The sequence below is a fragment of the Dreissena polymorpha genome, chromosome 6, assembly GCF_020536995.1.
Source record: "Dreissena polymorpha isolate Duluth1 chromosome 6, UMN_Dpol_1.0, whole genome shotgun sequence".
NCBI classification, from domain to species: Eukaryota; Metazoa; Mollusca; class Bivalvia; order Myida; family Dreissenidae; genus Dreissena; species Dreissena polymorpha.
This window is the reverse complement of record NC_068360.1, coordinates 86,209,725-86,222,937: the sequence shown is the minus strand read 5'-3', so window position 1 is coordinate 86,222,937 and position 13,213 is coordinate 86,209,725. Positions and strand designations below refer to the sequence as shown.

Below are 13,213 nucleotides of genomic sequence, written 5' to 3'. Positions count from 1 at the left end.
ATATGCTTGCAAACTACAAATGTGCAGAAATAATACAGTTTTATAACGCATTTAAAAACTATCATGGCTTTCAATTTGGATAGAGCAGTTTACTAGATTTCTTAGCGCTATTGAGCAAAACTGCAACATATTGTTTTACTTTCACTTCAGACGGTTCATGTTATTGAAGCGATAGAAATTAACATATTTCAAACAGAAACTTTCATACGTGTAACACTACAATCATGAGCTACCAAATACTAACCTCCATTTATTCATCCATCATGTTATTTCGAAAATCACAACAATTCCGCGAATAACTATTTTTAAACCAAATTCTAAAATATTTCCCGGGTAAAACAATGTCGTCGGTCAAAGCGGGTTTTCCCAATAACGTCATCAATGTCATTTAGCCTGGTTTTCTCGCGGCGCGCCTCATATGATTTTGTTCATTTAATTTGATTAAGAATAAACAGTTTTATTTAATTAGTTTGTCCCCAAATCAATGGACTTTTGGCAAGAAAAAAAAATTCCAATCAATCAGTAAGCTTTATTCAGCAATATGAGCAGCATCATATGAAAATGGGTCTAATGCCATATAAGGCCATTGTAACTCCAGACCAGCCTACGCAATTGGGTAGTCTCTTCAAGATCCGTTACAAAGTCATGCAAAGTTTTGTAGTCTCCTTAGCAGGCAGGGTAGCTCCTGACTAAACTGCAAGATTGCACAGGCTGCATATGGTATAAGACCCATTTTCCCATGACAAGGCTTATATATGGCATACCATGATTTAATTAATTCAAAGTGTGAATTGTCTTTACCACATAATTAATTAATGATTATATATATATACATAAACAATGAAAATTGTGAACAAAGACTCATAATCTCACAAACTTTGTATTAGACAATGTGATTGAGAAATTGAGACATTGTGATACAACATTATTAATATTTATGTGTATACTTGCAAAATAAAAATTGTGAGCATAAGCTTATCTTAATGAAACAATATTGTTGACACATTTAAGATATCTGGCCTGGGCAAGAAGGAGATGGACCGATGTGTGGTGGAGGTCTGGATGTTGAGCATCTGTTACCATGTCAACATAGTCAGGTATATCCAGGCATACGTCAGCGACGGCTGTCTTAACATCGTCATGGAGTACGCTAGCGGTGGTACGTATCTTGCTTTATGCACACAACCTTTATTCTGTTCCTAATACTATTCACTTGTTGTGAAAATGAGGCTTGAACATTTTATTCTATGTTAAGCCTACCCAGGCAGGTAGTTGATATTAATTCAATAGCTGCAGAGATTGTGCCCTGCTTTTGTGCAACAGACAAAATATATAGTTTCATATGTCAGGAATGTAAAAATAATTTATTATTACTTATATAAATATTGTTACATTAAAAAATTAATTCTTTAAAAATTTATCATTAATGCAAGTTATAGTTACCTTGTTGAAGCAGTGATACAAATGCCTAGCAACAAATATATGTCTGTAAAATTAATATGTTTCCTACTGTTTTAGAATCCTGCACACTATGTTACAGCCACACTCTTGAACAAAACAGACTTTGCTCACAGATTGGTTTTGATCTGTTGTACATATTGTTATCATAAAGAAATTACTAATATTTTTAGCTTGAATTTACAACAAATTCACATTTCAAACAATTTTTGTTTAAATCAGAGAGCTGTTCTTTATAAAAGATACAATTGCAAATGCATGCCTGGAAAACCACACATGGAATATTTTGGGGTAACCACATTTGAATGGTCAATGCAAACCATTTGTGGGTTCAAGCTTGCATTTTAAGGTGAAGGAAATATATTTAAAAAAACACAATTTAACTCATAAAAGGGACATTAACTCATTGTTGCAATCCAAGTCTGCATTGTGAATATTTCTAGTAACAAGACGCCATTGTTCACATTCCAGGTGACTTGAGCCAGAAGATAGAGAAGCAGAATGGCATTCATTTTCCACAGGAGGTCAGTACAGTTAACTGATAGGTTATACATATACAAAGTCATTATTAGCCACTGAATATCTTGTATTATGCCTTTTCAAACACGTCATTTATTTGAAAATTGAAAATGTCTAATTGACAAAATAATATCTGAACACTTATAAATATTTTATGGCTTTTAGTAACAAATGATATGTTTCTTACTAACGGAAAAATACCAGCATATGGGCTGTGCTGTGTGAAAAGGGGGTTTAATGCATGTGTGTAAAGTGCGGTCCCAGATTCAGGGAAGACACTTTAAATGTATTTTTCGTTTGAAGATAGTCTCTTCTTAGATAAAATCCAAAAGGCGGAAAGTGTCGTCCCTGATAAGCCTGTGCGGACTGCACAGGCTAATGTGGGACGACACTTTACGCACATGCATTAAACCCCCTTTTCACACAGCACGCCCCATGTATAATGCTTCCCTGGAGTAGTATCTTTGATTTTACGTTTGACATTGACAATTCAATCCCTTTCTCAAGAAATAGGACTATGTAGTTATTTGTACCAGCCTGTTCTGGTTGCCTTTAGACTGTGCTGGACTGGTTCCTGCAAGTAGTGCTGGCCTTGGAGTACATCCACAGCAAGAAGTTCCTGCACAGAGGTAACGGGTCATACTTGAGGGCTTATATTGACCATATTCACTCCAACCTCTAAGCTCAATTTCCTTGTGAACTGTCGTTGATCATGAAATCATATATAAAATGTAATTTGCCTATCATTAGCTTGACTATTAACATAATAGTCTTAGCTATTCTACTCACTCGTTTATTGAAGTCTTCGCCCGCATAACACTCTCATTTAGGAAAACATACATCTCCTTATCACTCTTTGTAGTTCAGGTATTTGACTAACACTGTACACATGTGTTTGGGGTCATTGTGTGAGGTCACTGACTAGACATTTTTTGTTAACATTTGCAACTTCTTTATGGCTCTAAATTTAATACAGATATTGACATAAACAATATTAAACAATACCTATTACTTTGACTAGCCTTTTAGCGGGACCATGCTCCCTTTTGTACTTAGATGTCAGGTGAAGGTTTTACTGCAAGTTGAAAGTTAGTTTAAAGTTTTCTTGCAACAAGCATATATATGTGTTATTACTACAGATGTTCAATTGAAACTATGTATATATAATATAGCTAAAGCTGTAAACTTTCAAGCCGAAAAACATACGTAAGATTCGTATAATACTAGTATACATTTCTTAATGGGCCATATTCCTGCAAAAAAACTGCTATTATAAAAAATAAAGGCAGACATGAAAATATTCAATATAAAATGAAACATTTGATGCATTAAGATGATTACTATTTGATTCGTGCAATGATGAGAACCAGGACTTTCCCTAGATTCAACAAGTAGAGTCAAATCTGAATAGCAGCCTGACATTTTCAGTATGCATCAGATGTTGTTGCTTCATTTTTTTCCATTATTATTTTGACTGTAACATTTTAAAACCGAACAGTCAGAAATAATATTTCGAAAAATCGTACGGTCACAAAGCAATTCACAAGAAAGACCTGGGCCCGTATTCACAAAGCGATACTTAGACTTAGTAATAAGGAATAAACATGTACTTTGAACCATTTAAAAATATACAAGCATGCTGGTTATTAAGTCATGAACAAAATGTTCTACATGAAGAATGATATTCATAGAGGTGGTTACTGCTAATTTTGAAACAAATTGAAACAATTATTCAATAGTCCAATTTTAAGAATATTCTTTATTTTATGACATATTAGCCCTTGTTAGGACCAAAACTGAGCCAGGTTTGCACTATTGCAGATTTGAAGCCCCAGAACGTGTTCCTCACACTGTCAGGTATTGTCAAGCTGGGAGACTTCGGGATAGCTCGACATCTCATCAACGAGGACTTGGCCTCGACTAGGATTGGTACCCCACTCTACATCAGCCCCGAGATATGTGAGGGGAAACCGTATCCTTTAATTTCTTAGACAAGTTTGACCATAGTGCTTTATGTGGTGTTCACAGAAGTTTTTTGTTTGTTTTTGAGTCTTACTCAACCCTGAGTTTGAGGAGGAATGCTCTTTAAGCTGAATTTGTAAATGTCTGCAAATTGACCAACCGTGGCAACAGTCAGGTGAACCTTGGCAACAGTCAGGGTAACCATGGCAACAGTCAGGGAAACCTTGGCAACAGTCAGGGGAACCTTGGCAACAGTCAGGTGAACCTTGGCAACAGTCAGGTGAACCATGGCAACAGTCAGGTGAACCTTGGCAACAGTCAGGTGAAACTTGGCAACAGTCAGGTGAACCTTGGCAACAGTCAGGTGAACCTTGGCAACAGTCAGGTGAACCTTGGCAACAGTCAGGTGAACCTTGGCAACAGTCAGGTGAACCTACAATCAAATGTCATCATCAGAGCTGAGCAAAAAAAAGAGAATAGAACAGATGGTACTGGATTTTAGTGTTAATTCCTGTTTCAAATGCGTCTTCATGTCTTTCTTTGCAGTGTAGTTGGTGTTCCTGTTTTTGCAATTCTATATTGTGAATAATATTGTTTTTATGTTTAGATTTTTTTTAATGTTTGGTATCATTCTTTTTAAGTGAGCAAGCATGGTTCAGCAACCACATTGCTTACTTATGTTCATGAATATGAATTTATTATTACATTAATTGGCATTAGAAATGGTTGGTTTCATGAATCTGAATCAGACACCTGACCCATAGAATATGATCTTGACCTCTGCTATATTCAAGTTTTAAAGGCTTTATTTCTAACCCTTAGATACTGATGAGTATAGCAAACAGCATAAAACCTGAACAGACTGTGAGTTACTCTTTACTTTGCTTATGAGTGGGAAAGGGTTAATCTGTGGTCGGGGTTGCTCAGATTCTCAATTTTAACATTTTCTTGTATGCTTTCTTGGGTGTCAAGCATCCAAACGTCTCATCAACCGCAAACACATTTTCAGAATAGTAACTGTGGCTGACACAAAATTGCAGGAAAGGATCTTTTTTCATACATTCAGAATTTATTTCCAATATTTACTGTTCATTTTCACCCCCAAACTGTAGTCTTTTGGTGGGCATTATTCCAATTTTCAACATTAAAATGCATTTTGGCTTCACTTGCAGTCACTTCCAGAACTACATAATCCGACTTTTATCGCACCCCTTAATTGTTTATAACAGAAAAACTTTAAATGATTAAATTTGATGCCCTTTCAAATTTCCCGTGGTAACTTGAGCCAGGCATTAGTGTTTCTGTAAATACCAAGGTCACCAATACATTACAGCATGCTTATAGTATATAGCCACATATTGGCATTTGCTAACCCTTCTCATGTTTAATCTTGGGCTCTCAAATGTGTCATACATTACTTACCAAACAGTCATAAAGCTGTTAAATCCACTGGTTGTCAGAATATCAGTCATTTTACCCTGGCAAATACACATTGGATGCTATAAGTGTGGTGTAACCTAAAAATACAAGATTTTGGGCTTGCTGGTTGAACAGCTAATTTCAATGATTGCTGTTTAGAAGGCATATGTCCTTGACCTGTGTTCAGCTACAACGACCGCAGTGATATGTGGGCTGCAGGCTGCCTGCTGTTTGAGATGTGCGCCCTTCAAGTGCCCTTCCACGCACAGATGTTTGACTCCCTTGTCGCCAAAATACTCAAGGCTGAATATGAACCTTTACCAAGGTGAGTCCTACAAAGTGCTGATAAGAGATATTAATGAGCTGCTGTTAGTTGTTTGGTTGGAAAGTTTCGTATCTGGCCCACAACTCTATCTTGCTTAATGGGATTTGAAAAGAAATCAACACAAATAATCACCTTATCAAAAGGTAGCGTCACCTTCAATAGCAATTTAACAACAATGCCTCTATCATAAAGGCCAAGGTCACAGTGAACACTTTAAACTTTGGCATATTCCTAATGTCTATATAGTGAAAGCTCGTTGTAATGTCCTGCCCATAACATTATTGTGCAAGATGGAATTTACAAAATAAATTGGCACAAATGATCATCATATCAAGTCACTGTTTTTTGATAAATGCGAGCCTCATTAAATCAAGGTCAATGTCAAGCTAGGAGTTCAAAGGTCAAATCGATCCCAAACAAAACATCTAAATGCATATAGAGAAATGGGTAAAATTTCAAACAACTGTTTCAAAAGCAGGTTTAGTTTTAACCTTTAAATTTAAGCTTGATTGCATAGAAAGCCTTAGTTTTATTTGAAACGCTCTCAAGTCCATTTCCTGGGCCTTGAATCAGTACTTGGTGTCTATGGGGAAGATCTAAAAAAACGCTCCCACAGTGGGGATCAAACCCACAACCTCCCAGTTGCTAGGCAGTAACCATATCCACTACGACATGCGAAGAGCAGGTTTCAGGGACAAGATAAAGTTTTCATTTAAAGTTGGAAATGTTTTTTTATCTATAGTGAATTTATGTGCCTATTCTTGTCATTACCGTGACTGCAAAGTCCTTTTGACAATTTTGAAATAATTTGGCACAGTTTGTAACAAAGACCAAATAATGTGCCACACACTGCATTACAAGCCTCTTGTGTTCAAGGTCAAGGTTACACATGAAGTTCAAAGGTAAAATTCTTGTCTGGAATACAACTTCTTTATGCATAGAGAGAATCTATTTTGATTTGTGGTGCATTACTCATTTTGTTTCGAAAACAAATGTCCAGTTTTATGTAATTTTCAAAATATGCCTTTTTGTATGTTTTCTTAAGTTAGTTAAACATGCATTTTATGCCAATATTTTTTATGTGTAACAGTTTTTATTTATTTGCTAGAAATAAAAGGCTTAAACCATTTGCCTTATAAGTTACAATTGTCAAAAACATATTGACCACAAAAACATCTTGTTCTTTGCAATGTTTGGTTTTTAGAATACTGAAAATGATTAAAGTATTTGGTATTTAGAAAAATAAAGCATCCATGTTTGTTGTTACTTTTAAGCCAGTACACAGACATGATTGAGCCCATACTGTGTAGACTTCTAGTGGTGAATGTGGCAGAACGCTACACAGCCAAGCAAATACTGGACCTGCCAGAACTGGCCAGCACAGTGACTCCCCTTAGAAACAAGAATGCTGAGTATCGAAGGTCAAGGTCTAGGTCACTGGACAGATGGGAGGCCAATCAAAGTGAGAGCAAAAGGTCAGCGAGTGTCACGAAACCAACTGAGAAAAAGAATTTGGTTAAACAGTGTGTGGTAAACATTGAGAAGTCAAAGGGAAAGGCTGCAAGTGTGTCTGCTCCTGGTAGTGATAGAGATAACAGGAATATCGTGGACGATGGTAGAGTTTACAGGAATATAGTGGAAGATGGAGGTGGGGGTCAGAATGGGAACCAACTGATAGATAATTTGGATGGGAGAAATAATGACCTGAACTGCAATGACCGCCAAGTACCCAATCGAAACATTGTGGGCAATCAAACAGATAATGCTGCTGAAATTCAGGTACATTTGTTTCTCGATTTTGGCAAAATGGCATAGTGTTGTTGTTGTTGTTTTTTTGTGTTTTTTTTCAAAATCTTATTCTATGCAAATATAATTCACTATTGACTACTTTCACCTTTTTTAATAACTACTAGTTATTATGCTTTGATTGATCTTTAGCTGGGTAAAAATAATATTAATCCAGTTATTTATATTTGCAAATAAGGTTAGATATGAACGAATTTTTTTATTTTTTATTTTCTTCTGTAGAACTGACAGCAAGTTTTGAAAGTATCCCTATTTGAACATGGGAATCTTGCAAGTCTGGTAAAAAACAAACAGCATAAGTTTTGCCTTTTTAGTCATTCTGAATTGTTGCATATACTCATGCATTGTTATTCAGGCATCTAAAGGGTCCCGAACATACACAATCAAGGATTCGGCATTCAGGAAGTTGTCGGCTGCCTCCCCGGCGCTGTCCAACACAATCAGACAGCAACGCTTCTCTGTTTCTGTGACAGAGGCTTTTACTGTGAAATCACAGGTAACATATTGTCCTATGCCCATATTGTTCTGGGAAAACCTAAGGAAATTCCTTAAATTCATGAAATTCCGTAATTTGATCTGAAATTTTCTCTTAAGTGCAACTTAATTTAAAATTATCCTAAGGTACTTTGTGAATATGGGCCCTGCAGTCTTATGTTCACATTTTGTGTTTTTAACAATTATAAAACTTTTTCAAGCAAAAGATATTCTCAATGACAAAGTTTTCAGAATTGATATTACAGAATTCTTTGATGTATAATAAATCCAATCCTGCATACATAGCAAATACTAAATATTAGTTGTAAATTGCATGTGCTTATGAATAATCGGGGGTCAACTACCATTTTCAACAATTGACACCAAATTTTACATTTTCTGAGAAATAAACCCACTTTGTTGCTCAAAAAAAAATTGGCTACACTTTTTTGTTGAAAGATTTAGATACAAAAATAGTTAAAAACTGTCGCCACTTGAACAATTTTGCCTTATTTGGCAATCAGCAGAGAATCCGTGTGTATGGACCACCCATTATGTATATTCTTGAAATATTCTTTAAGAAAAGCATGTTGTAGTGATTATTTTTATATTCATATTGGATGTTCCGCTCAAAACGCCATGTTTTTGTTTCAGTCTTCTGGTAGCGTTTCATATAGGGGAGACAATCCAAGTGAAGCAGGGGATGACGAGGTTTTTTCCCCTCTCAAAGACCAAACCAACAAGCCTTGTGTGGACTCCAGGACTTACACAATTGGTAACAGACAATCTGTCACTATTAAAAGTGACAACATTTTAACACCCAAAATGTGGAGAAATATATGACAGCTATTTATTTATCTTATACTTCATTTCATTCGCACAGGCTAATCAGGGACGACACTTTCTGCCTAAACTTGATTTTCGGTAAGGAGGGACTTCCTTGAAACTAAAAATACCATAAAAGTGGAAAGTGTCGTCCCTGATTAGCCTGTGCGTACTGCACAGGCTAATCTGGGACGACATTTTACGCAGATGCATGAAGCCCAATTTTTTCAGAACGCGGCTCATTTATACTTCATTTCGATATAAACAATCAACAGTTTGCAGCTGATGTTACATAGAAAGAAGGCCTGTCAGTCGAAACATGCCACAGAGAAATACTAACAAATTATGTTGTCTGAACATTTGAAACTGATCAGATTTAAATACAAAGTCAAACTCCTGTTCTGTCATCAGGGGTCGTATTCCAGAAGCATCTTAAGTTAAATTTTATTCTTATCCTTAAATTGGGAAATTTTCTTAAGTGTTTCATTTCATATTGCAATAGATTGGCATCAAGATATACATTTAAATAACATCATTATCCCAATGTTATTTTAGGAATACCAAAAAAAACCTGTTTCCTTGTTTAGTAAAGAAAAACAAAACATTGTAATTTTGAACTTAATTGAAATTATTTAAGAAATGACTTAAGATGTTTCTGGAATACCACCCACAGGAGAGCATTCTTATCATGACAACAATTTTTTTGATTTAAGGAAAATTACCAATAAGCATTACAATTAGACATGAAACCAAGCACATGGCATACACAAAGTCAACAGGACCCAGCATTCAAAACTTTAACAGCTTATTAAGCTTTCTGTTTGTTTTTACAATCGTAAATAAAACAAGCGTCATGATAAGAACACATTTTAACTTCATATTGGCATGCATATTTGTTCAAAATAAAAACACAACATAGGTTTAACATAAAATTTACAAAAACAACCAGAATCCAAAGTTACTAGCTGTAAGCTATTTGGCTGTTAAAAGTTTCAGCAACTCAGTCCAGTAAATGTCATTATCATTTGAGCCGCTCGCTGGGAAAACTGGGCTAACTGCACTTGTGCAAAGTGTCAAACCAGAGCAGCCTGTGCAATATGCACAGGCTAATCAGGTATGTTGATTTTGGCTTGTATGGTATTTTTAGTTTAAAGGAAGTCTCTTCTTCCAGTTTAGGCCAAAAGTGTCTTCCTGCAGACTGCACAGGCTAATCTGGGACAACACTATGCACATGCATTAAGCCCAGTTTTCCCAGAACAAGGTTAAAATTATAATACCAGTTACTAGAACAAGTTGATAAAACCATTAACAGACACATAGCTTAACCCTTTCCCTCTCAGAAGCAAAGTGAAAATGGCTATGTGCAAACAGCATAAAACCAGAACAGCTTGCGAGTAACTCGCAGTCTGTTCAGGTTTTATGCTGTTTGCTGCTCATCAGTATCTAGGGGTTGGAACTGAAACCTTTAAAACTTGGAACTAGTGAGAAAGGCAGTTAATTAAATTCAACTTTTTAAGGGACTACAAATACGTCAAAATAAGTATCTAAGTGGTAAAGGGTTAAAGCTGTTTACTTTGGGATTGAGGCTCATTGAGAAACTGATTTCCCCAGACAAAGGCCACCAGCTGCGCCAGACCAGCCACAGGGCCCTGGTGGACGCGCTCTCGCTGTACCGACACGGCGCAGCGCACACCAAGCAGGCCCTCTACCAGGAACTGGTCCACTACCTCGGCCCTGCGCAGGCTCGTGACATGCTGGCTCGCGTGTCACAGTGCGTGTTGGAAGATGGGCAGGGGTACGCAGGGCTGCAGGGGACCCTTAGTGAGACTGAGTTTGAATTGCTGCCCCTTGTGTGTATGGTGCTGGTCATGTGACCGTGTTGTAGAGCTTTGTTTAGTTTAGTCAGTTTTCTATATTACAGCATAATCAGGGCTTAACTGTCATTTTCCAAATTAGCCAATGGCTTCTATCGGATCAATTTGGCTATAGCAAATTCTATTTTGCTTAATCTATTCCTTTATAAATACTTGTAAAATAATCAAATGAGTAATTTGCCAAGGCAAGTCAAAATTGGCTTTTAAAAAATCAAGGCAGGGGAAGCCCTAGTTCGTTGGTAAGGTCAGACAGTTATATAGTTTTGAGAAACACCTGATGAATTTACACTTTAGGTGTGTGATACTAGAAGGTTCTGAAGTGACATAGAAGAGTAATGCTACCTGCTCCTTTTTTGGTTTAATGGCCGATATTCTCAATACTCGTCTTTTGAGTTGAGTTAACAAATAGAGAATGTTCTTGACACTGGGCATAATGCTTGTGCATAAAGTGTCGTCCCAGATTAGCCTTTGCAGTCTGCACAGGCTAATCAGGGATGACACTTTTCGTCTAAATTGGATTTTTGCTAAGTAGAGACTTCATTTAAACAAATTGACATAAAAAAGGAAAGTGTCGTCCCTGATTAGCCTGTGCAGATTGCACAGGCTAATCTGGGATGACACGTTATGCACATGCATTATGCCCAGTTGAGAATGTTCTTGATACTGAGCCAAAGTCACACACCGAGGTTAAATTTACCAGTTTGTAGTAAATATGCCTTATTTTGTTAGGATTATACCATACATCAAAATATTTGCACCCATTCATAATAAATATATAAGGCGGGAGATATCAATTCAACAAATTTGCTTGTTGTACTTAATTGTATAATGTGTTTACCTGTCATGCTCAAAGATATAGTTTACATTGCATATTTGGTAAGTCCTACAGTTCTTTAAGTGTTCAGTGTATTATTACTCTTTTGATTTATTTGACCTCTTTGTCTTACACTGGACCTGGCTGGACCTGGAATGGCATATTGACTTTGTATGCCCCCACTTTATGAGGGTGAAGGGGTCATGTATACTCATCCTTGTACGTGTCTGTCTGCTTCCACTTTTTTGTTTTACTTGTTAAGACAGAATTGGTGCTAGAAGGAATTAACTTTGCAAATATATTATCCAGCTTGTGAACTTTTGCCCCTCCCTATTTTGGTGCAGATATTTTCAACATTGTGTTGTGCCAAACTCAATAAGGTTTATTTGGCAGAGGTCTAAAACTTTACTAACAGATTAACCCTTTGCATGCTGGGAAATTTGTCTTCTGCTAAAGTGTTGTCTGCTGAATTTCTAAAATTAGCATTTTCTTCGATTTTTTTCAAAGAATACTATCAGAATAGCAAACAGTTTGGATCCTGATGAGACGCCACGTTTTGTGGCGTCTCATCTGGATCCAAACTGTTTGCAAAGGCCTTCAAAATTCGGTTCCCGCACTGAAAGAGTTAATCACAATGTGAACTTGAGAATCTTTATATTTGGGTTATGATATTTTAATTTTTAACAAAGTTATGACACCTTTTTAGACTAAAATACATAGTTAATTGTGTTGAATCAAACTTAAAAACTATTGCTGCTCGAGGGCTGATTCTTTACATACATATTAACTGCCTTGTGAACGTGCACACCTCAATATTTTGGCTTGCAGTTTTTTGACACAGCAGACATTAGTCCGTTTTTATATGAAAAAATTACATGTTTCTCTTGTGTCACGCTTATCTCAGAGTACTGCTGCTAAAGGGCTGAACATTTACTGAAAATTATTAAACTTTTGCACATCCATATCTTAACTTGCGTCACACATAACTCAAAAAGTATATCAGTGAAAGGGCTGTAACTTAACAAACGTATTAACCAGCATGTTCACTTGTGCACTTACATATTTTGCTTTGAATGCTTTCTACAAAGTGAAGTTGTGGCCCTTTATAGAAAAAAATACCATTACATTTTTTAACTTTCGTCATGCATCACTCAATAAGTGGAACTTTTTGGTTCAATTTTTGCTGACACAAGTGAAGTTTTCAGACAAAAGCTAAAAGTGAAGGCATCCATGACAATTGGGCACATTTCTAGTTCATACAATTTTGGCCTGTTGTAATTTTAAGAAGTGTTTATGTACAGTTTTGCATTTTTGTTTATTGTTTGTAACTATTCATAATATACTTCTTAAGTACATGTATTGCATACATGCGTTTCCTTATTTCTGTGTTAAATAAAGATGTCATTTGTATTTTTGTACTTGTTTATAATAAAGTAATACGAATCCTAGCAGTAACTACTATTCATGATTGATCTATGTAAGTTAACAGCAAGACAAGTGTATGGCAGATCTAATGAGCAAAAACATACATGGTTATCTAAAGCAACCATTGATTATGATGATGATGATTTTGTAATATGGTGGTGATGATGGTTTTGATAATGATGAAGATGATTGTGGTGTTGATGAGGAAAATGATGATGAAGTAGTCAAAGAAGAATTGAAAACGCAATATTTTTGGACAAAATATTTCAGAGTTGAAAACCAAAGGGCCACAATTCTGCCTAAACTGGTTCC

At 36.1% G+C, this 13,213-nt stretch overlaps 1 protein-coding gene across 3 annotated transcripts in view; it reads left to right on the top strand.

The window, feature by feature from the left end:
* The window catches only part of LOC127836325 (serine/threonine-protein kinase Nek3-like), a 58,325-nt gene extending 45,441 nt beyond the window's left edge, over positions 1-12,884 (top strand). For all 3 annotated transcript variants that reach the window (XM_052362850.1, XM_052362852.1, XM_052362851.1), the window contains exons 3-11: positions 1,012-1,159; positions 1,930-1,982; positions 2,534-2,606; positions 3,799-3,949; positions 5,546-5,683; positions 6,958-7,462; positions 7,845-7,985; positions 8,618-8,738; positions 10,400-12,884. In XM_052362850.1, the coding sequence (XP_052218810.1) occupies positions 1,012-1,159; positions 1,930-1,982; positions 2,534-2,606; positions 3,799-3,949; positions 5,546-5,683; positions 6,958-7,462; positions 7,845-7,985; positions 8,618-8,738; positions 10,400-10,662 (1,593 nt within the window). In that variant the 3' untranslated portion in view covers positions 10,663-12,884. The remainder of the gene's footprint in view (positions 1-1,011; positions 1,160-1,929; positions 1,983-2,533; positions 2,607-3,798; positions 3,950-5,545; positions 5,684-6,957; positions 7,463-7,844; positions 7,986-8,617; positions 8,739-10,399) is intronic.
* The last annotated feature ends 329 nt before the right edge of the window (positions 12,885-13,213 follow it).